The sequence below is a fragment of the Narcine bancroftii genome, chromosome 8 (genome assembly GCF_036971445.1).
Source record: "Narcine bancroftii isolate sNarBan1 chromosome 8, sNarBan1.hap1, whole genome shotgun sequence".
Taxonomy (NCBI): Eukaryota; Metazoa; Chordata; class Chondrichthyes; order Torpediniformes; family Narcinidae; genus Narcine; species Narcine bancroftii.
In genome coordinates, this window is record NC_091476.1 from 38478045 (window position 1) to 38505926 (window position 27882).

General features: G+C 42.1%; 1 protein-coding gene across 1 annotated transcript in view; it reads right to left on the reverse strand.

Moving 5' to 3' along the window:
- Positions 1-27882, reverse strand: part of il1rapl2 (interleukin 1 receptor accessory protein-like 2) — a 390498-nt gene that overhangs the window by 53171 nt on the left and 309445 nt on the right. The window contains exon 6 of the mRNA XM_069896180.1: positions 18095-18224. Within this exon, the coding sequence (XP_069752281.1) occupies positions 18095-18224 (130 nt within the window). The remainder of the gene's footprint in view (positions 1-18094; positions 18225-27882) is intronic.

Below are 27882 nucleotides of genomic sequence, written 5' to 3' on the forward strand. Positions count from 1 at the left end.
TTGCCTTCCTGTTAAGTCAGTCACTCTCACCTAATGCCTGTAATTCAGAACCTTGGTCAATATTTGTTCGGTCAATATTTGTTCCAGATATTAATGAGGTCTGGAGCCAGGTCAACCAACGTCCCTCAGTAGCCTTTTGGCAAGATCTTCTTGACAGTGTTGCTGTTGCCACTTTCCACTGGTTTATTAAAAGTAAATGAATGTATTGGGAAATGGAATAGTCCTATTTTGTTTGTGTGGAACTCTAGACTGAATTCTGGTGTGCTAAATTGGTTTTAAAAGGAGAGATTCCATAGGTTCAACTTCATTCATCAATTGACTGCTCTGCCTTTTGGACCTATTGGTTCAGGCCTGGTGTCCTGGCCTGATTATGATTGTACAATGAAGGAAGTGCTAGGCCGTCAGGTTATAGACGAGGGTGGAAGACAATTCCACTGCAGCCAGCAGCCTATTGATCTTCGTGGATGCTGGTTTAAAACTGCTAGATATTCCGAATCTATCCCTTTGAACAACACATTGGTGCCTCACACAGCAGAATTTCTCCTCAGCACAAAGACACAAATAACTGTGCAGGAGTCATACCTGCCAAGTGACTCATGAATAGATGCATTTGCCACAGGGTCATTGGTGGTAGAGCCCACCTCACTGACAAAAGGCAAAGGAGGAAAAACCCAACACCCAACCCCAACCAACCAATTTTCCCCTGCAGCCGTTGCAACCGTGTCTGCCTGTCCCGCATTGGACGTGTCAGCCACAAACGAGCCTGCAGCTGACGTGGACTTTTACCCCCTCCATAAATCTTCGTCCGCCAAGCCAAGCCAAAGATTGGTGGTAGCAACGTTTGAAGGCATTTATCTCTCATGCTAATTCATTCATCCCCTGTGGCAGACCCTATCAGGTAACTCTGTCCTTCAGGTATTTCCCAACTTTGTCTGTAGAGAGGACACTCAATTATTTTTGGTGTGAGTTTGAAGCCCCCAGGAAGAGGGTGTTCAATGTTCTTGCTAATCTCACTGATTTCTTCCAGTGCTGTTGAACATGGAACAAAACACCGATTCATTGGTTGATAGAGGACATTAGTTGATATCAACTGGAAGATTCCTTGCCCACGTTTGGCCCACTGGTGTGGGACTTTAAGTAATTTACTTTAATTTCAACATACAGCAGAGTACAGGCCCTTCCAGCCCACTAGTCCTCGCCACCCAAATGACCCAATTAATTTATGACCCCGGTTCTTTTTGAAGGGTGGGAAGAAAACAGAGCCCTCAGAGAAAACCCACATAGACATGGGGAGAATGTACAAATTCCTTTGAGAGCAGGGGCTTCAAATCTGAGTCACTGGTACTGTAATACCATTGTGCTAATCACTGCACTAACCGTGTCACCCTAATTCAGCAATGATGTTTCAAGGTCCATTCCTACCAGACTCTTTACCACTGTGTTGATTCTTCAGTTGGGACAGGGCAGCTCCTGGGGTTGTTACTTTAAATTTAGACATACAGCACGGTAACAGGCCCTTTCGGCCCATGAGTCTGTGCCACCCAATCACACCCAATTAATCTACAACCCCAATACATTTTGAATGGTGGGAGGAAACTGGAGCCCCTGGGGAAAACTCACTCAGACATGGGGAGAATGTACAAACTCCTTATAGACCAGCACAGGATTCGAACCCCGGTCCCAATCGCTGGCACTGAAAGGGCATTGTGCTAACTGTTATGCCAACAATGTTGTCTAAAGTTGTCCTTCAAACCGGAATCGAATCAGTGACCTAAGGATACCTCTGTAAGTCCTACAGTCCTCGGCCCTACCAGCTGAGCTATTGAAGAGATATTGAAAGGATACGGAGGAGCTGTTGGCCGAAAGGTTGGTTCTATTACCACAACTATATTGACTTCATCCCATTTGAGTCCCATATCTACTGATGTTCATGAGAAAGGTTGAATGGGACAGGTGCATCACAAGCCTGTGTGAGTCTGATACTGAGGGTGATGCTTTATTGTTTTCCTGTGAGGAGCTCAATAGCTGGAGGTTCCACTCAGGCTGCATGCAGGCTGCTAAAGACAGGGTCATGGTAGCAAGGGTAGCAGAACTGGGAGTTGAGAGGATACTGAGAGCAAGAAGGGCTCCTGAATGGCCTCAGGCACTGAAGGCTTCCAGATCACTTTAGAGGTTTGGATCTGGAAATTGGTTGCCGATTGATCAAACAGGAGTTAGTGTGGCTGCAGAGGCTGCGGGAGTGCTGGATGCAAATCATCGGACAGTCAGTGTCTCCAAAGGAACACCCTTTTGCTGCTCTTTCTCTCTTACTGTTAGGGGTGTTGGGCAATGCACATCTTAAGGGAGACAGAGACAATTTTGTATAATATTACATATTCTGTGCTATTAGATGACAATAAAGGAATCTTGAATCTTAAGCATTATAAAGTTCAGTTACAGTATGATTTGACGGTCGAGCCAGTCTATTATGGAATTAATCACCATCGTCAGTTTGAAGAAATATATAAGTTATGTCTATCTAATGTTGACAGAGGGCTTTCTTTCTCCCTTAAATAACATGAGTGACTCTTGAAAAATTTAAAACACAATTTGGTAGTTTAATAAATGGTTGTTTCCAATAATTCTACATGACTTTAAATTCCCCACCCATCAAAGTTGGCTTTGAATTCATGTTTGGAAATTATTATGCTGAACCACTAGATTAGATCTCCAATGTAATGGACCGTCCTACATCTGTTCTACAGAAAGTTACCTGACCTCACTTGCCACCCATAGGTGAAGCTTCCACACAGTTGGTTCTCTACTACACCTCATGTCATGTGGGGATACTTGGCTGCCCTTTGCGACCCCACCACCCCCCCCCCCCCCCACCAGCCGCCAGCCGGCTGCACTATAAAGCTCTCTACATGGACCAAATTGATCACTTTTACTTTGACAGAATCCCTGAGCTCCACTCCAGGTTACGAGCAACACATTGGCAACCAATTGTGATGGGCTCAATCCAGGCTGGGAGCTATGGCTGACATTGGTGAACCAGTTGTGAGGTGTATGCTGGGAAAGGGTGGAGGTTGTTGTGGCGTATACCTGGGAGAGGCTGTTGTGTCTAGACTTGTGCTCTTTTGCTAACTGGTGTGCTATTCCTGCTTGTGGTAGAGGAGGTGGTGGGTATCATTTGTTTAACTCTCACTTCACAATCAGGAACTGCAATTATTGGCGATTTATCAGGAGGTGCGATTTTCAGTGATTTTTTTGGGGAAGCATGATTATCAGCGATTAACCAGCATTCCATGTGCATGATTTGTGAGTTAACACATTGTATGTGTATGCTCCCTGTTGTGAATTCCCCCGCGTGTAAATAAAGGCTCTAGTTTGCTACTAACCTATGTCCATAACTTGTTATTTCTTGATCCTTTTGAATTTGTTCTCACCCATCACCTTATCAAATATTTCCACCAAGCAGCTGTGTTAGTCTCCATACACTCTGAATCTGAGTTGGAATTTTGAACCAAACCTTTAATAAAGATTTAGACATTGCTGAAGATGTTACAAATACAGGAACAATCTGGAATACAGAATTAATGAAGTACTGGGGGGTTTGACAAAAAAGGTCATCATTTGGAACTGTCATCTTATATCAAAAGAATTATGGAACCCTGGTGATTTGACAGAAGGATATGCTGTAAGTATATTTTGCACAACATGGCAAATTGAAGAAATAATTCAGCATGCTGTAGAGAGAGAACTCTTGAGAAAAAATTCCACAGGGAGCTGTCAAGGTGACATAAGTCATATGTCAGGGGGTATTGACAGTGTCAGGCAGTCTGGTTTATTACTATTTAATTGGATGCAGAAACATGTGGTAGGAGGGGCCTGCAGGTTAATTGCCTTACTCTATTTTTGGCTATTAAATTCCTGGAGAAAGTGACAGGACACAGGTGATAACCAGATGAGATGATTTTAAGAACACACACAGCCATGGGAGAAAGAAAGAATTTAGATTTGAAGTCCAATGTTTGAGACAGACTTCACTCAAGGAGTGATGAGGAAAATAATGTTTCACAGCACACAAACATGTACAATACATACATGCTTGTAAGTAGGTAATCATATCACACACACACACACACACACACACACACACACACACACACACACACACACACACACACACACACACACACACACACACACACACACCCCTTTAAAAGTTCCAAGGTGTCCTCATCCACCCACATCAATGCGTGGCTCAGGTCATCTTATGTACCCATCTCCATTCTGTAACTCCTGCTGCCTTGGAGAATGAGAAAACATGATAAAAGACTCATTCTACCCCTCTCCCCTCAGCAAGAAGATCACTCACCATCAGATTTAAGGAGAATTTCGTTCCTGTCATTATTAGAATGAATCTCAAAAGAGTAAAACCATGTTGGATCTGCTCTGTACCAACTGATCTCTCTCGCTAACTCTGAACTTTTGTAGTGTGCCTCATTTGTTGTCCTCTCCATTAGATGGCTAACTGATCTGCTTGCAAAACATGCTCTATCACTGCACCTTGGTACATGTATCAATAAATTTGAACTTGAGACACACAAACATATACACATATACACAGGCATAAACATGCATACCCTATTCCTTTCACCCTCCCTCACCTTCTTTCATTCTCTTTCATATATCCTCCTTGGACAGGCACAGATTACAAGGCCAACTGGGTGACTACAGCTCCAGAGGGTGCAGGGGAGGCCAACCAGCATTTGGGGTTGAAGGATTACTTGTTTACCTTGCAGTATTAATCTCTAGGAGAGATTAGAAAGGGACAATAGAAGACCTGATAGGTTGCGATAAGGCAGCTGAGGAAAGGCCATTCCTACATAGGCTCACAGATGGTCTTTGTACAAAGACCCAATAGGGGTGTGATGAAGAATTATTCTTTTATAGTTAATTTGTGACCTACAAAAGCATTGAAAAAGTAATTTATTATTTCAAAAATAATTGAATAGGTACCGTGATGGAGAGGAGGGAGATATGGAATGAGACTGACTGGATTGTTCTCCAAAGGCCAGGTATTGGCTTCAGTGGGTGAATATACCATACCTCCAAAAATTAAAATTTGTGGCTGCTCACCCATGCAACAGGCAAACCGGCTCACAGAGTCGTGGGCAAGTCTGCAGCAGATCTGACTGTGAGATCTCTTGATGTGGGGCAAGCCCACAGCCAGGTGGGTGACATAATTTCCACCCCACAGGTTGCAGGGGTTTCTGGGAGAAGATTCTTGTGCACAGTTTTTAAATCAGTAAAGCAGTTGGTTGAACTCACTTTCGACTCTGCGTGGCTCTTTTCGCTCACTGAACGGCTAGCACAACATTGGTGACCCTGATGGTCCAAACGACATTTGGACCCAGCAATGACCGTTCCAAGCATGCAGAGTGCAGTTTCAATGAAACTTCCGACTTTATGGACCTCACAACTGGTTTGAACAGACTGAAGCCCAATTCCAGGTCAGGCAAATCATCTCAAACTCCATAAAGTACTACTATGCGGTCGGTTCACTTGACCAGGAAACAGCAGGGCTCATATTGACTTCCTACCACCAGCCACTGGTTGTGGATAGGCATGAAATAATAAAGGAGCTCCAGATTTGTACTTTTGGCCTCTCCTGCCATAAGCGCACAGCACAGTTGCTCCACATGGATGGCCTATGCGACTGTGCACCATCAGTCTTAACGAATGCGATGCTGGGAATAGCAGACAGCCATGAGCCATGTTGACTGTTTGGGCAGGTCTTCCTCAAGCAGATGCCAGAAGATATCCACCTTTTCATCATGATAATGATTTGAGAGACCCACACAAAGTAGCACCCTGTGCAGATATCCTGTGGGAAACCAAGCAGCATGGCGAGGCCTCCATTGACCTAGTTGCTGCATCGCAACGTAAGGCCCAGACCTTCCCCACACCACCAACAAAACAGGCGACGCCCACATAAGGGAACAACTCCAGTTTGGACTGTTGGTGTTTTTACCACCAAATGTGGGGTTCAGAAGCCCACAGTTGCCAGCCACCCTGTTCTTTTCCGGGAAACAAGGGGGCCAACCATTGCTAATGGCTATGGCCAGCTAGCCACTGTGATAGCCTCTTTTACTTTTGGGACCGACACTCCGGGTGAAAGTTCTTTGCAGACACAGGGGTGAAGGTTAGCGTTCCCCCCCGAGACACGACACTTGTGTGGGGAAGTCAGGACCGGTGCTCACTGCTGCCAACAACAGCAGTATTTGCACATATGGCTCGTGAACCATCCCACTACAGTTCGATTCTGGCCATTTCACCTGGTCGTTTACACTGGCAGCAGTGTCACAGCTTTTCTTGGGTGCAGATTTCCTCCATGTGCACTGCCCCCTAGTGGACCTCAAGGGATAGCGCCTTGTGAATGCCAAGACCTTCCAAACCTTCTCGCTCAGTGAAGCCAAATTACCGACCCCACACTTGGACTCTGTGACTTTGCCAGGCAATGAATTTGCCAGAGTACTAGTGGAGTTCCCGTCCATTATTATGCCACAGTTCTCCACAGATGCCCCCTAATCATGATGTACAGCACCACATTCCCAATCAAGGACCACCGCTACTCGCCCAGGCTCACAGTCAAACTCCACTTCGCCAAGAAGGAGTTCAGAAAAATGGAGGAGTTGGGGATTGTCTGGCACTCAGACTGCCCGTGGGCCTCTCAGCTGCATATGGTGCCCAAGTCAGCTGGAGGATGGAGACTATGCAGCAGTTACAGAAGCTCAACGACACCACAAAGGCCAAACGCTACTCAGTGCCCCACATTCAGGACTTTCCGGCCAGTTTGCAAGGGCCATGAATCTTCTCCAAAGCCGACCTAGTCTGTGGGTATCATCAGATTCCCGTCCACCCGCGTCAGATAATATTTTGCATTTAATAACTTTGATAAATAAATCTAAATCTCAGATGAATTATCCAATAGTGGTTTCGCTGGATGTAGAAAAGGCTTTTGATAGAGTGGAATGGAAGTTTTTGTTTAAAGTACTTGAGAAATTTTGTTTTGGTTCTTCATTTATTGGATTGATAAAGGCTTTATATAATAGTCCGAAGGCCAGAATTGCTGTCAATCGGCAGATTTCAGAATCTTTTAATTTAACAAGGTCTACTAGAAAAGGATGCCCATTGTCACCTGCTTTATTTGCTATAATTATTGAGCCTTTGGCACAATTAATACGTCAAAATGAAGATGTTAAAGGCATGAGAGTTTTGAATGAGGAATGTAAGATTAATCTATTTGCTGATGATGTTTTATTATATTTGGTGGATCCGGGTATTTCTTTACCAGCAATTCAAGAATGTTTAGAAATTTATGGTCAATTATCTGGTTATAAAGTAAATTGGACCAAAAGTGAAATTTTAACAATTTGTAAAAATGATTATTCAATGTATAAAAGTATTACAAATTTGAAGTGGACCACACAAATTAAATATTTAGGAATTAATGTTAATACGGAATTTCAAGATTTATATTCAATTAGTTATCTTCCTTTAATAAAAAGGATTAAATTAGATTTGATTAGGTGGAAGGATTTGCCTTTGGGTCTATTAGGGAGGATTAATACTATAAAAATGAATATTTTTCCTCGAATACAATATTTGTTTCAATCAATTCCTTATTTTTTAAATAAAAGAGAAAATTTCCGAGGGTAGCGATGAGAAAGGTGATGTGGGATTTTCAATTTGGAGGTTTAAGATTACTGAATTTTCAACATTAATATGAAGCAGCTCAATTTAAATTTCTTAGTGCATTAATGAATATGGATGACCTGCCCAGTTGGGCAAAGATAGAAATGGCGGTTATTTCAGAAAAATTTTCTCATGAGTTTTTGTTTCGATGGAATAAAAATTTATTACGAACCTATGATGTCCCAATATTGAATCATTTATTAAATTTATGGACAAGTAAACTTAATAAATTGGGGCTCAAAAATAAATGGTCTAGATGATTGCCATTATATAACAATCAACTTGTTCCTTTTACGGACTCCAATATTACTTTGAAACAGTGGGAAAGGAAGGGAATAAAAAAATTATCCGATTGTTTTTGTTCTTTTGATGAATTACAAAGGAAATTCGGTATTAGTGGAAACTCTGTATTCGTGTATTATCAATTAAGATCTTTTGTAAAACAGATATGTGGTCGACATATGATTTTATTGCCTGATTCTAATTTTGAGGAATATGTACTTTCAATACCACAAAAGGGATATATATCTGATTTGTATTGTACTTTACAAGAAATTGATAGTAAAAAAGATTGGGATAAGGATAAGTTGAAATGGGAAAAAGATTTAGGTTTTATAATAGCTGAAGAAGCCTGGATGGAAATTTATCAGAATAGTATTAGGAAATTGGTTAATGCTAGATTAGCGATGATTAATTACAATTTTATACATCAGTCATATTTAACACCGGAGAAACTAAAAAAGTTTGGTCTTAGTAAGTCGGATTGCTGTTTTCGTTGTGACCAGATGGCTAATACTTTTTTGCATACTGTTTGGCTTTGTGATCGATTGCAACAGTTTTGGAAGGGTATTCAATCTACACTTAATAGTTTATATAATATTTGTCTTATAATAGATCTTGGTATATTTTTATTAGGGAATATGCAATCATTAATTGATTTGGGCCTACAAGATTATCAGATTTCTTTTATCTATTTAGCTTTAGCTGTGGCCAAGAAATGTATAGCTCTTACTTGGAAAGATAAAAATATATTAACTTTAGATAGGTGGTATTTGGAGATGAAGTTCTGTTTGACTATGGAAAGGAGATCTTTTTCAATTCAGGATAGGATGTCTTTTTATAGGTTGAAGTGGACTCTGTTTGCTAAATATATGCATTTAAGTTTGATTTAAATATGTTTTTGAGTTTGATATTTTAGTATTGATAATTTTTTTTTATATTAGTATCTTTATTTATATGTTTTATCTTTTTTTGTGTAAGGGGGTTTCTTTTTATATAATTATTGTTCATTTTATTAACTCTTCACTCTTTCACTCTTTATTTTGGGGGGGGTTAGTTAGACTAATTTTAAGCTAGGTCATTAATGTTGTGTACTAATTTGGGGGGGGGGGGGTTTAGTTTATTTAGTCTGCCGATGTAGTATTGTAATTTTTATTATCTTATGTTTAATCTTTTTACTGTAACTTTATATTTTATTCATGTTATAAAATCTTAAATAAAGTTTTAAAAAAAATATTCCCGTCCACCCCAGTGATGTCCATAAGACTGCGCTCACCACAACGTTTGGCCTATTGGAGTTCTTACAGATGTCTTTTTGATCAAGAATATGGCACAGACGTTGCAGAGGCTCCTGGACTCGGTGGGGCGTGTTAAGTCTCTGGGTTACTTGGGAGGCTTCTTAAATAAGTTAGATTTGGAAGACGCAAGTAACAGAAGAGATTTTACTTATTGATGTCTTCCAGCATCTCAGGAAACCTGTTCACACACACTCTTATACATATACATAGGCCCTACAGTTACCACAGTGAGAAGGGTGTATTCTTACGTGGTTACAAAATAGTTCACATTATCCTGACTATACAACATCCTTTCTTCTCAAGAAAAAAAGTGTTCTTTATCAGTTTATTTCCAGTGCAACTTAAGTAACTGAACTTATACAATAGTTTATTTACATAACTATTTTTAAATAGTTCTTATCGATATCACACTGGCAGCAGCATGTTGCTTTACCATCTTGTGGATTTGGCTGTGATCATTGGGCTCTGTGTTGCTGGTCCACGTGTAGGTGATGCAGCTTGTTGTGCTTCACCTGTGTTGATGTTTCGGTATTAGTGGTTGTGGTCTTTTCACTTGATACCTCACTTGATTTTGATGTTGCAGGCTTTGCTGGTATTAAAGCTTTTTACTTCATCACATCTTGTGTTGGCTGGATGTGTGAATTCTGTTCCCCTCAGCTGATTGCCAGAGTCTGCCTCAACAATGTATGATCTTGGTGTCTCAGCTTCTCTGATAACCTTTGCTGGGGTCCATGTTTTCAGCATTGGCTCTGGAAATGTTTGTGCATGTTGGTTATAATGCTGGCATCCTTCTCCTTGAGTGTCACCCAGTCTTCTTCTGGTTTCCTCCTGGTCTTCTGGAGGGTGTAGTTTGCTTGGCACAGTTGCTTTATATCTCCTGCCATTTAGATGTTCTACTGGGGACTTCATGAGAGCCCTTAAAGGTGTTGCTTGTAATGGTAGAAGAGCTAGGGATGGGTCTTCTTTTGTTTCACGACACTTATCTAGTGTGCGTTTCACAGCTTACACTTGACTTTCAATGAACCCATGACCTTTGGGGTAGTATGGGGACAATGTAGTGATAACAAACCCATACTCTGCAGCCAGCTTTCTGAATTCTTGTGCTGTGAACTGTGTTCCATTGTCACATATGACTTGCTCAGGTATTCCTTGTTCAGCAAGGAGCACACTTGATAGTTGATGGTCTCAGGCCTTTCACCCTTTTGACAAATGGAAACTTAGAGTAGTGACAGGCTACTATTAAATACCACTCTTGATTTTCAGTGAACAAGTCTGCTCCTGTTGTGTGCCATGGACTGGCAGGTACTTCTGTGGAAATCATTTCCTCTTTTTGCCATGTGTTTCTGTTGATCCTTTTTGATATCTTCTTCATCTGGATCTCATAATTGACAGAGATCAACTACAACTCCTGGCAGCTATCCAGACCTAGAATTGCTGGTCCGTCTGCATCTACCACATAGAATGTACAGATAATGTTCTTTCCTTTATGGCAGCCATTGATCTTAGCTCTCCATAGCTGTTTGATCATGGGTCCACCAAAGGCCGTTAAAGTGACATTTGCTGATTCCAATGCATCGTCTTTTGGATGCCCTTTTATCATGTTCTCTGGGAACATCTTGTGGTAGAGTCTGAGTAGAAGAACATTGCTTTGTGATCCAGTATCCAGCTTCACCTTTAGGTTAAATATCGTAAGTTTATTAGATTGTCCTCTGTATTTGGATCCTTGTGTGCAACTCACTTCCTTCTTTCATTTCATCCGACATCTCGTGAAGGCATATGGATTCCATGTCCAGTATCTGGGTGTTGGAGTCCTCATCGTTGTTTCCTTTTATGTGATGCATCTTCTTCTTGTCTTTTTTTCTTCACTGGTGTTACTGTTTTCTTCATGCCAGACTTGCACATCTTCGCCCAGTGGTTTGCTTTACCACAGCCTCTACATTCAGAACCGTATGTGGGACATTTGTTTTGGTCGTTGAAGTGGTGTTGTCTGCCACACTTCCTGCAGGTCCTAGGTGTTAGCACTTTTCTGATTGTGTTCTTTAAAGCATCAACCCTTCCCTCCCTTTGCTGTGGGTGGGTCTGCATAGATAGGGATTTCATTTGCATCCTAGTGGCTTCGAAGGCTCTGGCTGTGTCTATAGCTTCAGCAGCTTCACACTGTCCTTCCCAATAAGAGACTTTTGTACTTCGGGATGGGCACTCCCCCATATTAGTTGATCAATGAATCTTTCCTAAATGTCCTTAAATCTGCATTTTGCAGCAACAATTTTTAGTCTAGTGAGGAAGTTATCAACAGTCTCATCAGTCTCTTGCATTAAGCCTTGAAGTTCATAGCATTTAATTCTATGATTAGACCTGGGTTCAAGGTGAGAAGCAAAACTCTGCAAATATCTGCTCTGGATCATTTTTCTCCACCTCTGTAAGCTCCCAACTATTAAATAAGTCAAGGCCTCGCTCCCCTGTCCAGAGAAGTATAGAACTGACCTTCTCTCTGCTGTTGTGTTTTTTAAAATTGCCTTTGAATGTTAAATTCCACTTCTGCTGAAACTTTTTAAACAATTCAACAATCTCTTCATCCTCCTGTCCATCACTGGTGAACTGCGGTTGCTCCAGCCATTTTTTTCAGTTATGTTTCTTTTTCTTCTTCCCCTTCGCATTTCAATGACTTACAATCAATTATATGGCTTTATTCCTGTTCTCTTATGCCGCTGCCACCATGTTATGTCTCTGGGTTACTTGGGAGGCTTCTTAAATAACTCAGAGATGCAAAATTCAAATAACAGATTTTACTTACTGATGTCTTCAACCATCTCATGAAACCTGTTCACTCACACTGTTATACATATACATACCCCCCCCATAATGGTGCAATACTGTTACTAGAGTGAAAATGGTGTATTCTTATGCAGTTACAGAATAGTTAACATTATCCTGACTCTATAATAGGGCATCTTGGGGATTTTACCTTCATTTACTTAGATGATATCCTGATCACCAGCTGCTTGCAATAAGAGTATTTGATGAACCTGCACCAACTCTCCCACTGCCTGAGTGAATACAGCATGGCCATCAATTCTGTGAAGTGCTAGTGTGGGCTGTCGACCACTAATTTCCTTAGGCACTGCATTGACCGGCATGGAGCAGTTTCCTTGTCAGCGAAAGTTGAGGCCGTACACTGGTTTGCCAGGCCAGCCAAGGGCCTGCAGGAGTTCGTGGGCATGATTAACTTTCACCATTGATTCCTACCATCAATGGCCCGAATCATGTGACCCCTGTTCAGCAAGGCCAAGGAAATCACCTGAGACATGGAGTCAGCAGGAGTTTTTGAGGTGGCCAAGCACACCCTTGCAAATGCCACCCTCCTGGAACACCCACGGGTGGATTTCCCCACAACCCTCACGATTGACACTTCCAACTCAGCAGATAGCTGCGTGCTGAAACGTCTAATTGAGGGTCAGTAGAAACCACTTGTTGTTCAGCTGGCACATCATCCCGGAGCTGAAATACAGTGCCTTTGACAGGGAGCTGCGAGCCCTCTACCTCTTCATTTGGCACTTTCAGTATTTCTTGGGGGTGTGGGAGTTCACGGTCTTCATTGACAAAAAAACCCTCACCTTTGCATTCGCCGAAGTGTCGGATCCATGGTTGACACGGCAGCAATGCAACCTGTCATACATCTCAGAGTATACCACTACTGTTCGGGATAAACCACATCATGGGCGACACACAGTCTCGCATCTCCATCCACTTGGTGCATTCCCTGTCCCCAGGGTTGGGCTATGCAGGTGGATGAAGAAATACTGGCCTACCACACCACAGTCTCAGGCCTGAAACTTGAGGACATGCCCTTCAGCCCAACAAGCAGCAAGCTCCTATGTGATGTGTCCACCAGCCAACCCTGGCCCATCGTTCCAGCCACTTGGAAGCGTTGCATTTTTGTGTGTATGTTTGCCCACCCTTCCATTTGGGCAACCATCCAACTGGTAGAAGATAGATTTGCTTGGCATGGACTACACAAGCATGTTGGTTACTGGGCCAGGATATTCATACACTGCCAGACCTCCAATGTCCAAAGGCACGTGAAGGACCCCCCCCCCCCCCCCCAAACCTTCTAGATGACACACAGGTTTGAGCATGCCCATGTGGAGATTGTCAGTCTGCTGCTGGTCTCCAGGAGAAAGGTACCTGTTCACCATGGTTGACAGTTTTTCCTGAAGCCATTTTGCTCACCGACACGTCCACAAAGTCCTGCACCAGAGCCCTCATTGTGAACTGGTTTGCTCGTTTGCAGCTTGCCTGCCAACATCACCTCACATAGGGGGTCACAGTTCATATCCAGTCTATTGTTGGCACTGGCACAGCTACTTGGGACCCAGCTGCACCACACCACAACCTACCACCTGCAGGCCAAAGGCCTGGTAGAGCATTTTGACCAGCACCTGAAGATGGCCCTGATGGACTGGGGCCTGGATTAGGTGGATGAGCTCCCATGGGTGCTTTTTGGCATCTGCACAGGTCCCAAGGAAGACGTAGTCACATCTTTGGCAGTGTTTGTATAAGGCACACCACTGTCAGTTCCAGGTGAGTTTGTGCCAGCAGCCCATGGCACAGAGGAGACACCTATAACAGTGCTCACAAGACCCCAAGAGAAGGTAGGAACACTAGCTCCTGTCCCAACCTCATGCCATGACCCGACACCTTCCTTTGTTCCCAAGGACCTCCAGGACTGCGATAATGTCTTTTTTCACAGGAGCATGCGCCAGGCTCCACTGCAGCAGCCGTACGAGGGCCCATACAAGGTGGTGCGTCAGAACGGAACCACGTGCATCCTTGATGTGAATGGCCATGAGGAGAGCTTCACCATTGACCACCTCAAGTGGTGCACCCTGACCTGGAACACCCTGTGACTTTGCCCACCCCCACGCCAACGAGGCTGGCCACCCAAAGGGACTTTGAGGTGTTGGCCGTTGACTCCACACCTCCTAATCCCGGTTCGGGAGGGGGGTAGGGATCATGCGACGACTCACCCACACAACAGGTGAACCACCTCTCAGAGTCGTGGGCAAGTCTGCGGCAGATCTGACTGTGAGAGCTGCGGGTGCAGGGCAAGCCCAAAGCCTGGCAGCTGACGTCATTTCTGCCCTGCAGGTCGCAGCGGCTGCTGGGAGAGGGTTCTTAAGCCCACAGTATTTGAATCAGTAAACCAGTTGGTTCAACTCACATTCGAGTCTGTGTGGGTTTTATTTTCCGCTTGCTGCGTGGCTAGCACGACTACAAATTAAAGATTTAAGATCTCATTTTTCCTATCATCTGGTTGCCAATTGTCAAGAGTTTGGCAGCAATAGGGTCGGAGTTATCAAGAGATAGCCTGACATATCTCTTGCAGGAAAGGGTGCTAATTTCAGGATCGCTCTACATGAGACATCATTCAAAATGAGTCCATCTCAACCACATCCTCATGACAACCAGTCCCGTCTTACCACCCTCAATGCTGCCATCACTGAGATTTGCCTTGTTCACACCCACTTGTGTCTGTGGAGATGCTACTAACAGTCCAGGGAGCGAATGCTGAGCTTGGCTGAAGTCAGAACCATTCCCTGTGTTCAAAAGGATGCAATCAAAATCAAACCAATTTCCATGTTAATCAATGGGCGATGTACTGTACAATAATTAACTCCACACACACAGTGCACAATTAAACATAACTGGCAGCTTCCAGCATGGAAGACTTAGAAGTTTGCAAGTGGATGTCAGATATTTTTCTGAATAAGATATCTGTTTGGCTTATTTCATTGCTCAGCAGGTCATGATTATTTTATATACATGAAACTTTAATGAATACTATTTTGATTTGAAAATGGTGCAATGCAGTCAAATAAACATTTACGTATTTGTACATTGGAGCCATCGTGAACAAATAGATCACCATCTGCTCCTTGAGTGCATTTGATGTCTTAGTTTGGATTCTCAGCATGAGGAAGGGGCAAGACACTGATGTAATCCAGTTTATCTGCTTAGAATAAATGTGAAGCTTGTATTCACAAATGGCACACTGAGATCATTCTATCATTTTGTTCTCTTTCTGTTTAGAACTATAGAACACTACTGCAGAAAAACAGGCCCTTCAGCCCTTCTAGGCTGTGCCAACTATTAATCTGCCTTGTCCTACTGACCTGCATCTGGGCCATATCCCTCCATGCCCCCCAGCATTCATGTACCTGTCCAAAGTTTTCTTAAATATCAAAACTGAGCCTGCATTTACTAATTCAACTGGCAGCTCATTCCACACTCCCATCACTCTTTGTGTGAAGGTATTCTCTTTTAACTTTTCCCCTTTCACCCTAACCCATGTCCTCTAGTTTTTATCTCACCTAACCTCATATATCATTTTGGATCAGAATGAGCAAAAACATTCCCCAAAAAGGGCCTGGGTCACTTTTTTTTCAATAACAAGATTTATCAGCCAATATTAATTGTAGGACATATTTGAATATTCGATTCCAAATGCAACATCAAGCAAACCGTGTGTGTGTGTGTGTGTGTGTGTGTGTGTGTGTGTGTGTGTGTGTGTGTGTGTGTGTGTGTGTGTGTGTGTGTGTGTGTGTGTGTGTGTGTCTGTGTTCATGTTTGTGTTTGTTTCTGTGCTTTAATGTGTGTTTTGAGTTTCTATAAGAGCAGTCAAAATATTTCTCTTGCCCCCTTCCTTCTGTGTGACATTACAAAGATTTTCCATTCAAACATTTCCCAATTCCTTGCTGAAAGTTACTAATTATTATGTTTCCATTACTTCTCTAGGCAATGAGTTCCAGGTTTCTTCTGTATTTCAAAATATTCATACAGAGGCCACCATTCCATGTCCACTGGCAGTGGTTTTATTTATTACAAGTAAATAAAACTGCTCCACATTCTCGATTCAGTGCAGTATTGTATAACACTGGTGTAACAAACAAATATCTGACAGATCCGTAAACTTAACTACATAGGGCAGTGCAGTTAGTGTAGCGGTTGGCACAATGCTGTCACAGCGCAAGCGACCGGGGTTGAATCCAGCGCTGTCTGTAAGGAGTTTATAATTTCTCCCTGTGTCTGTGTCCTTTGGATTCTCCGGTCTCCTCCCAGCCTTAAAAATGTACTGGGGTTGTAGATCATTTGGGTGTAATTGGGCCGTCCGGGCTCATGGGTTAAAGGGGCCTGTTACCATGCTGTATGTCTAAATTATTAAAAAAAAATAATGTAGCTGGTGATACAAAAAAACATTTAAATCCATGAGCTGGTGTTAGCCAGCACTTTTGCTGTTGAATTAGATATTTAGAGTTATGCAGGCAACCTCAGGGAACCTTTGTAGAAGATGGCATAGACTATGTATAGATTTGGAAGTGCAGGAGTTGTGCTATTGGACAAGTAATTCAGAATCTAAGTTAATGATCATCAGACACAATTTCAATTCCCACCACAGCATCTGGGCAATCAAATGAATCTGGAAATAAAAAGCTGGTTTTAACAATACAGACTTGCAAATGAATGGTCTGTTGAAAATGTCCTTTTTGGGAACAAATTCACCCTACCCTATCCCCTCTTATCCACTGCAATATGTTTGACACCCGACTGCCCTCTGAATGCATATCGGTCCCAAGGTTTGACTCAATATCAGACCCATTCAACTCGAGATTCGGTGATTACTGCCAAGAATTGCTTGCTGCCAAGTGGCACTGTAAAATCAATATTGAAATGACAGTAATAGGATTTGTAACAGCAAACTTTGTCTTTCAGTCTGAGCCACTTATACTCTGCATTGATATATATGCACAGGTCACGCTGAAGGATAAAGCATGAGGATGTGGAGAGTTTGTCTCATTCTGCACCACTGACAAATGAATCTCATATCTCAGGTACAACAGAGGTCAGTCACAACACAACATTTCATCTGGCCTGATCTTATTTCATAACAGGTTAGTTGAAAGCTAGCTCCTGCCAAATCTTCATTACCCTGACTCTATCCTCATTCTTTTCATTCCCAAATTTGTAGCTTTTCTTAATTGGCCCTTGGTTTCCAATAATAGGCCATACAATTAATCATGTGCTCCTATTTGTTTCGAAGCTGCGTAAAGTATTATGTGAAAAGTGATAACATATTACACTACTCCACATGTTCAATGGGTCACTCTTTGGAATTTCATACTCGTGACGTATTTTTCACATTTGATGCATAGCGAATTACAATGCTCCTTTTTGAACGTCGAGAGGGATGGATGATTATGCTGGCCTGAGAGTAGCATAAACATTACACACATTTCCCATGGATGCTGTCTAATCTGATGGTTGCCTCCTGCAATCCTTTGCTTGTCCTGAGAGAGAGACCGACCGTGTTTGGACACTAATAGGACAGGCATATTTTCTCAGAGCAGACCACGCTGTGACCCCACTGAGCAAGTCACAAACTGACCTCCAAACTTTCTACCCTTTCCCTGCCAACCTTCCTTCCAATTAGTACACATGCACACATATACTGCGGGAAACATTCAATTCTTAAAAGATGGGAAATATGATTTCTAATCAATAACTATATATGGTAAAGCCATCACATGTAGGGATAACTTAGTAGGCATAACTTATCAATAAATATTGAGGGCAAGATTGATAATATTCCCGTTAATAAAGTTTGCCCAAACCTTACACAGTGAAATCACTGCATAGGGAACCTCTTTCCACGAAGCCTCAGCTGGTGTTGAAAACATACTGCAGAATCATGATAATACATATAAAGTAAGGTGTACCTGATTTCACTCTCCTTAACCTGATTGTCCTCCAGTTCCTCCATATACTTATCACCTTTCATCCAGTAAATGATGGGATTCACCGAACTGTACCCAAAGAAAGCCCTGCAGACCAGGCTGGTTGGTTGGCCTAGCAACAGATAAAAAGAGTTTACAGATGACAGAATAATTCTTACATCCTCATTGAACAGTCCAAGGGGTACGATTGAGGAAAGGGGATGTAGGAACACCAGGCAAGGTAAATGTTTACAAGCTGATTGGATTCATCAGTTCTCCATATTCCAGAGTTTTAATTTCATGCAGCATTTTACTGGATGTAATTTGAGGCATGATCTTGAAATTAAACTGGACTCTAAGAATTCACTCCTTTCTGCTTTCATTGATCCAGAGTCATGATCAGGAACTGTGACCTCCAGCAAAAGGAAGAGAAAGGGGATAAGGTGAACACCAACACCACCACTGCAAGTCCCCCCCCACCAGGTCCCAGAGCAGACTGACTCAGTAAAATGGCATGGTTGCTGGGAAGCAATACTGGAAACACTTCCCTCAAGATATCCATGTGGGCACCATTGAATGCAGGCCAAAGTGTAGGACAGTCACCTCACTCTCTACCTAGAGGTCACTTGGGCTGGGCTTTAAGTTCTAGTCTCACTTCCTTCTGTATCACTATGGTTCCGTGATTCAATATCCTAGATGAGGGAAGTGTGTTCTACCTCTGCCTGTCTCCTTTCCTTCCCCTAATTATATTGGTATTACTAAATGAGGTAGGCTTGGCTTAATACAATTGAATGCTTAGATTTCAGCTAGTTCCTCCTTTCATACTGCCAACCCAATGCTTTGTGTGGTAGCAGATAAGTAGGTGTGCCTCTTTCCCTTCTACAACTGTAATTGTCCCCATTTCCACCACCGGTTTTGTGGAAAGAAGCAACTGTCGGCTTGTAAGGCTGAGACTTCAGTTCTTGGACATTAACAGCAAAGCTGTCCCTCAACAATAATACTAACGATAGTCATTATCCTTCTGGCTCCAAACTGGATGCATTTTCCCAACATCTCCTCCACTTGCGCTTGATCCTGAGATCCAGGGCAAGAACAAGGCCTGGCAGGCTGACCACACACTGGGAGAACCTTGGGAAATGTGGCCCTTGGACAATTGGTGCTATCCAATTTGTTACACTGACCCTCCAGGTCAACATCTTCTAACCTCTGACTCAAAGCAACCACATTAGTCCTCCCAAGACACACACATACATAACTCAAACACCATCTTCAGCCAGACCATATTAAGATATGGAAGGTCTGGCATGTGGGAAATAAGCTGGATTTTTAGTCCCTTACTCTATTCACTATACACTCATTAGTGTGCAACCAAGTTCAGATCCAATTCAATCTACAAATTCACTGAAAACACCAATAACTGGAAGTTATGTCAGAGTGCAGGATGGATTTTGAAAACCTGGTTGGGGGTACAAGAATAAAAATCTTGCTCTCACCATCACCAAGACTTTAATGTTGATTTAAGAAAGAAGAAGCTGAGGGACGTTACACCTATCTGCATTGAGGGGCAGAGGTGGAGAGGATCAGAGCTTTCAAGTTCCTAGGAGCCCATATTTCAAAAGACCTTGCCTGGATCAAGCACATCATCGCAACTGTGAAAAAGGAACCTGAAGAGATTTGGCATGTCTATCAAACTTCTACAGATGACTGTGTGAAGCATATTGTCTGGTTTAATCTCAGCTTGGTTTGGCATTACAAGTGCCCAAGAAAGCAGAAGGACTGTGTGAGGTAATAAACATAGTCAGGTCCAACACAGGTTCTGACGTCCCATCCATTGCAGACATCTTTGAGGGGTGCTGCCTCAAGAAGGCAGCCAACATCATAAACATCACCCTGGTCACAACCATCAGGCAGAAGGTATAGAAGCCTGAAGACCAGCTTCTCCATGTTCAAAAATAGTTCCTTTCAAATAGCTGTCATATTCTTGAACCTCCCCTTGTTACCCTAATTACGGACTATCTGCACTCTTGGATCACAGTTTTGCATCAGGATTACCGTGAATATTTATTATCTACCTTATATATTTACTGTCTTTTAATTCAATTAATTTAGCATTGAAGTATTTCCTATTCAGCTGCAGCAAGTAACAATTTCAAGCATTTGTACATTGTACAATGTGTATGACAATAAACTCATTATCATTCTTAACATTGGTAAGCTCAGCTTTTTCCACTGGAAAAATCTGCATTTCGCTTTTGATTGTACATTATTTTGAGTGAGAAATGTTAATAACTTTAGCAATAACTGAGCATCAGTGGTACATTCTTAACATCAAAGAGGTGAAAGCACATTTGTCGAATAATTGAAATGACAATGTGGATTTAATTCAATTAACTCAGCAGGTCAAGTAGCAATGGAGGGAGAATAAGAATGGTCAATGTTTCCAGCCATAAGCCTTCATCAAGATTCAACAATAATTGTTGAAAAGGGAATTAAATGCATATCAATCTAAAGCAGGACAATGGGACTCAATCCACAGCTTGACAAAGAATAAGCACAGATGTTTCATGGCTCTAATGCACACCTGACCTTCCCCCTTCTACTCAATGTAAACCTATCAAAGAGGAAGTCTCTGATCTGTATTTACCCTTCACTTGCAGGCTCCATCCATCTGTGCAGATACCCATCTAACCTCAACGATACCCATCCTCTTTCATTTGGCTTGTTGGACTGCTTTGAGCAATGGGCTGTTGGAGGGACTCAGTCCTTCGGGCTGCATACATGGTTAGAAATGGTCAGTGAATGTTTTGGGACATAAAATACTCTGCTCGACTTACTCAGCAGTTGAGCAGCATGAATGGGAGAAAGAGTATCGGTCATGGAGGCCAAATCATTGTGCATATTTAAGGTGGAGGTTGATAGGCTCTTGAGTGATAAGAATGTCTAAAGTTTCAGGGAGTAGGCTAGAGAATTAGGCTGAGAGGAAAATGTCAGCCATGATTTGAAAAATGTAACAGATTTGATGGACCAAATGGCCTAACTTTGCTCCTACATCTTAGGTTCTAAGATGGCCGACATTTTCTGTTGCAGATTCCATTTACGTGGTCTCTTGTGTGTCCGCAGTCAGCAGCCCCTTTTACACTGGCACCTTATTCTAGTAATTAACAGCCAATATACCAGTTAAAGGGCCAGTGTTAACAATCGTGAATCGCCATGCAGGTGTCAAATCACCCTGGGGATGGACCACCTAGGTAGGGTGCATCATCTCTGTGGTCATCCTATGGCTGCGTGCTGATTAGCCTCGTGTGAAAGGGGCATGGACTATCCAGGGACAAAGTACTGATGTGTTGATGATGCTTTTGATTGAGTGCAGGAAACAAAAAATTAAAAAGGTATAAATGTGTATTCAATTGACCAAATCCTGATCTGTGTAATATGATGTTGTATTTAAACAAAATTAATCATGCCTAATTATAATATAATTAAGCATTATGTACAGCACAGTATGAGCCCTTCATCCCCTTTTGTTGTGTTGACCAATATAAACCTTTATAAATTTATAAAGGACCATTGGAAAGTGGTAGCGACAATGAAACAATTTATAAAGGACCGTGCTAGTGGCAATAAAACACATAGGTGCACAATTTATAAAGACTATGGGAGAGTTGCAGTGGAGATGAAATACATGTGTGCACACACAGCGAAATGGGTACATACCACAATCAAGGATAGATAGGTAGATGCATAGATAGAGTGATAGATAGATAGTTGGTTGCGAGTGACAGTGGGAAGGAAGAAAGAGAGAGAGAGAGAGAGAGAGAGAGAGAGAGAGAACGGTGACAGACATGCCCTTCCCGAATTCCATGCGGCAGAGAAAGGGCTGCAAGCACGGAGCATCGTGGAGGGGTTTCTCTGCCGCATCAAATTCTTGGAGGGCAGGCCCGCCATTGCTCGACGCATCACTCAGAGATCACTGGTGGAAGATATGCGCCCCTCTCTGCAGGGATACCTGGTGGTGAGTGTGAAAAGACAGAGAGAACTGGGTTAACAGAGGTTCTGTATGAACAGCAAAAAGGGGTTATTTAACTGGTTCATTGAATGGCCAATTTACAGATTAGCCATTGTGAAAAGGGCTAACGTTACAGCCTGGGGCTCAATCAATTTCTCCATTGATGTTCCATGACCTACTGAGTTCTTTCAGTTCTCCTTGTTAGCTCAAGATTCCAACATCTACAGTTTTCGTATTATCTCTGAATGATTATTTTACCATTGATATCTCTGCCTTGAGTTGGTTAAAGTGACTCAGCTTTATAGTTTCTTCCTTGAAGTTCTCCACCTCTTTTACAATGCACTTTGAACATTTCCTTTCCCTCATCATGGACTTTAGCTTCTCCTTATGTAATTCAGCATGAACTATTTTATTCAAAAATAATGCTGCTGTGAATTGCATTCTTTTGTTATGTTAACAGAATTATCCAAATCGAAGTTGTTGGTGGTGTTAGATCTGGTGAGTTTGATTGTGTTTTCATTTATCTTAAGCCGATTTCAGGTGGATTAGCTGGGAGAATGCGGCTCCGGAGCCGGCTAAAGGTGTGTGCAAAGCGACATTCAGGAAGCAGTGCTGAAGAGGCTGTTCTGGCACTTGGAAGGTTTGCAGCAGGGAGAGGCGCCACGGAGCAAATGCCAGCTTCTGTCAACTGTGGCCATAGTCCCCCACACTTTCAGGTGCCTGCGGGGGGGGTGGGGGGTGCTCGGAAGCGGAGAATACACCTACCCGAGAAGAGTTTGGCAAGTACTCCTCAGGTCAGGGTTCTTCACTTTCAGGTGGCCTCCCATCAGCCGCGTTCGGTTATTTTAGGCGGCTTTCCGTTGGGGTATTCTGGCCACCTGAAAGTGGCTTTAGACTTCAAGACCATGAAGAACAGATCAGATTTGTTTGCTGTGAAAAATGAACCATGAATGCCATTACTTAAAAACACTTCCTCACTGATATAATTTTTTTTATTTAAAGAGATGCCATGGTAATAGGCCCTTCGGGCCTACAAGCCCACAGTACCCAAATACATCCATGTGACCAATGCTTGCCTTTAATGAATGGTCTGGGCTCAACCCACCTGATTGCAAATAAATGTATCTTAACCACTGATGTCAGCTGGACTCAAAATGGAGGATTTTTAATGTACTTTCTCCTCATTAATTAGTGTTATTTCGATATAATTTTCCTGTTATGGCTCTGGCTGGTCTAATCACCTTTTTAATGGAATCCAGGTGCATCACTCTGATTTAAAAAGGATCTTAAATCACTATAATGCCCAACCTTCACCCATTGTATGATGGTGACTGTTAAATCAACCATCAGGAAAATGATTAACTCATACAGAAGATAACATTTTGCCAGAATAATTTTGAATTGTCCTGATGAAATGACAGTGTCAGGTTTTCTAATCTAATTACACTCACCAAGATATTTGGTTTTAATTATTCCAAAGTGAAAACACATATGAACTTAATTCACTTTATTAAGCTTTAATTTTTTTTTTAGCCAAAGGTTGTTTTGCTTTCACTTCTCCAGAATATTTCCTCTAATCTCACAAACTTTGATTAAAGCTAAATTAACAACTTCAAACACCCTGCAAATACTCTGAATGTTCATGCCTGATTTAACAATGTATTCTTTGCCAGATGATTCAATGAATCATTTCCAGGAAGAGAGAAAGCAAGCTTGCTGAGGAAAGTTATGAACTGAATGTCGAAGAAGATAGGAAAATGGTTAAACCATTCAGCTCTCAAAGCCGCTCTCTAATCAGCTATTAGTCACTAGCCCCTTTTAAATTGCTGCACCTGGGTAGCAATTACTGGGGCAAAGGTGCTGGAAGCAGGTTTCAAATCATAGGGGGAATCGACCCATTAAATCACCAACCTGGCAATTTAAGGGGGATTCCGCCCCCACGATGACATATCACACGTTCACTGGAAGTACTGACGGATGTTCAGAAGCTGGCTGCCCGGTGACACACGCGTACAAGAGCTGATGTCCCCGGAATAAGCGGGTCGGCCATTTTCCTGTTCAAATTGCCTGTGGATGCAGCCTAGGTAAGTTTAACTGGGTTCCCTGACTACCTCTGAGGTAGGTGAGGGACCCAGCTGGATTCTGACGGGGTTGACTGAGTGGACCCTTTCTTACTGCTGCGTAACTGGGGCGCTAACCGGTTAACCCCATTTTACACGGCAGTTTTAAAGGGCCTAAAGTGTACAGTTTTAAGGCAATGGGATGTTCAGAGAAAATGTTACAAAAACCAGATGCTAGAAATCTAAAATAAAAGCAGAAATTAGTGGAATTACTCAGCAGGCCAGCAAGCATCTAGGGAAATGGAACAAAGTTTACATTTCACAGAGGAAGAAACTCACAGTGAACAGAATATGTGGTGAGAATCTCATTCCAAAAGCATCTGTGCATGCAGTCCTGCACACTCAACGTGAGTGGTGGATTCCATGGGTTTGGAACAGTCTGAACAACCAAATCTATGCAAACCTCTATCACCTTCAGAGAAATGTATAGCACACAAATGGACCTTTACAGTCTATCTCCTCCATACCAACCATGATACCAGTCTATGATCATTCCATTTGCCTGCATTAGTCCCAAATCCCTCCATGCCTATCCTTACCTAATTACTGACCCAAATGCTTTTTAAATGTGGTAATTCTATCAACCACCACCACCCTGCCAGAATCGGTTGTTCGGCGGTGGGCAAGTTACTTTCAAGTTACAACTGGCAGGTGAGTTGGCCCATTGTGCCGCCATGTGAAATGTTTAACCATACAATCAATTCCACTCCAAACACACAGGTGGGGCACCATTCACCTGCTTCACATCATGTCCATCTTCTCATGGAATGAGAGTCATTTGCAATGCTCTCTACTTTCTTAAACTTGGTCCTGGCATTTAAACCTGTGGCACCCATTTTGATCCAAATTAACTGACAACCCCGAACATTTTGGAAGGTGAGAGGGATCCGGAGCACTCAGAGGAAACCTGCACAGACAGGGGGAAAATGTACAAACTCTTAACAGGCAGTCCCAGATTCGAACTGGGACTGTAAGAGCGTTGCACTAACCGGCTCACTAACCATGCTGCCTTTGTTGTGAAACGTTTTCTCTCTTTCCGTCGCTCCCAATGCTTCCTGACTTGCACAGTATATCTGGACATGCAACTTTAACAAAGAGAAAGGCCGCCAGCTGAGGCCAAGTGGAAATGTAGTTTAGCAGGAAAGTCTGCAGACACTGTGGTTGTAGTGTACTACACAAAAGTGCTGGAGAAACTCAGTAGGTCACGCAGTGCCGATAGGATATGCAAAATTTCAGATCTGAGCCCTTCAGCAAGGTATGAGTGAAAAGCACATAGGTGCCTGAATTAAAAAGTTGGGGGAAACAGGGAAGAAAGGGGCAAGGGGAGCTGCACAGGGTAACAGTGGAAAGATCAATGGTGGATTTGCGTGGAGGGCATAAGAGAAAAAAGCTGAGATGTGAAAGGTGGAGGGCATAGCTCTCTGAATGGAGAGGGAAGGGAATGGAAAACAGAGCTGGAGAAAAGGAGATAGGAAGCTAAAGAGAGAGAGAGAGAGAGAGATGGGGAGGGACTTAACAGAAACTAGATGTTGATGTTAATGCTATCTGGTTAGAAAGTGCCTAGATGGCCATGTGAAGGACTTAGACAGATGTGGTTTAATCGTACTCTCCTGGAAGAGTATCAAAAATATGGTTAAAATTTTAAAATTAAGAATTTTTCACTAAAAAATAGACAAAATATGAACTAAGAAACCAAGGCAGCTGAGAACAAAACAAAAGTTTCTATTCAGCCAGGAACAATGAGCGAAAGCCCGAAAGGGAACGGCACAAGTGTGGCCTCTGGACCGGCAGACCTGGCAGAGCTGGGGCGATGGGACAAGAACTAAGTATTATTGTGGAGAAAATGGAAAACTTGATCAACCGATTTGTTGGTGTTGAAAACATAATGAGAGATATGACGGAAAGGATGACTGCAATTAAATAAATCATTGAAGACTTAACGGAAATAATGACCCAAGCAGAAGTAGACTTGGTAAAATCACAGGATAAACGAAAAGCTTTGGGGAAAGATGTGAAGCAATGGGAGTCAGACAGACAAGGTCTGCTGGACAAGATTGACCACATGGAGAATTTTAGCAGACAAAATAGTCTGAATTATTGGACTGAAAGAAGGAATCGAGGGATCCAGTGAACTTCTTCAAAGCATTGATCCCGGAGTGCTGGGAGAAGACAAATTCAGAGAAAAAGTGCATATTGAAAGGGCTCGCCGGACCCTTGGAACCAAGAAAGCCAGTGATCAGCGACCACAACAGGTCCTGGTAAGACTTTTGAGTTACTGGAAATGAGAGATAATTCTGAGAGTGGCATATGAATACTCTAAACAAAATAGTGGCCTGCCCAAGATTGACCATGAAAAAGTGCTATTTTTCTAAGATTTTAGTCTTACTTTGATTAAGCAAAGGAAGCTGATGATGCAAGAAGACAACTGTGTTCAACAAACTTGAAATATTCGATGCTACACCCTGCAACTCTGAGGGTCAAAGTGGCAGAAGGTAATTGCAGATTTTTCAAGACTAAGAATGAGATGGAAGACTTCCTGTGAGATTTATGAAAAGGCTAAGGTTACCAAAGAATGTTTACAATGGGACTAAGTCAAAGTTGTATTTAAAAAAAAACATTTTGTATTTATATTTGAAAAGTAAATTTTATTGAAATTTCACAGAGATCTCAGAAAAGAGTGAACACTTGGGTAAAGTAGCAGTAAGGTGGAAGTCTCCGTTCTAAGGGGGAGAATGGTGTATCTATAAAAGATGGCACAAAAAAGAAGGGTTCTTCTTGCTTGAGAGATTCTTCAGGCTTTTTTTGCAGATTTTTGGTGTTTCCTGTTTATGTTACTGTCAGGGCAAGGACATTGTATGTGCTTTTTAAACAATCTTAAAAGGTTTTATTGTTAAACAATATTTGTTTAAAAAATCAATATGGACAGACCATTAAAATTTATTAATCTTAATATTAATGGGATGAACAGTATAATGAAAAGGAGGCAGGTCTTGCACACCTAAAAAATATTAAAGGGAGGTCTAGTCTTTGTACAAGAAATGCATCTTATCAAATCAGAACATGCTAAATTAAAAAGAGGATGGGTGGGACAAGTAATATCATCTTCATTTGGCTCAAAAGCAAGAGAAGTAGAAATTCTAATTAATAAAAATATATCAATAATAATAAAAGGGACACTGACTGACCAAGCCATAAAGTTTGTATGGCACATTGTAAAATATCTGTAGATTCATAGACATTTATGAACATCCATACACGAAACTATGACGATGAAGCCTTTATGAAGGATATCTTTTTAAAAACAGCAGAGGGAAGACAAAATATACTGGTCGGAAGAGATTTCAGTTTCTGTCTTGATCCACTACTGGATAAATCAGCCAGAACAGTAACAAGGACACAAACTGCAAAAAAATGACACTATCATTTAAGAAAGATTTAAATGTGATAGATAAATGGAGGAAGCTTAACTCCGTAGAGACTAGTTATTCTACTCAAGGGTAGATAATTCACATACAAGGATTGATATGTTTTTTAATGTCTGCCCAATTAAAAAGTAGAGTGGTAAAAACATAACTTTTGGCGACACTTTTATCAGATAATTCACCATTAAATTTAACTATTGCAATGATGGAAAAACAAGAAAATGTAACAGTACACTTGGAGAG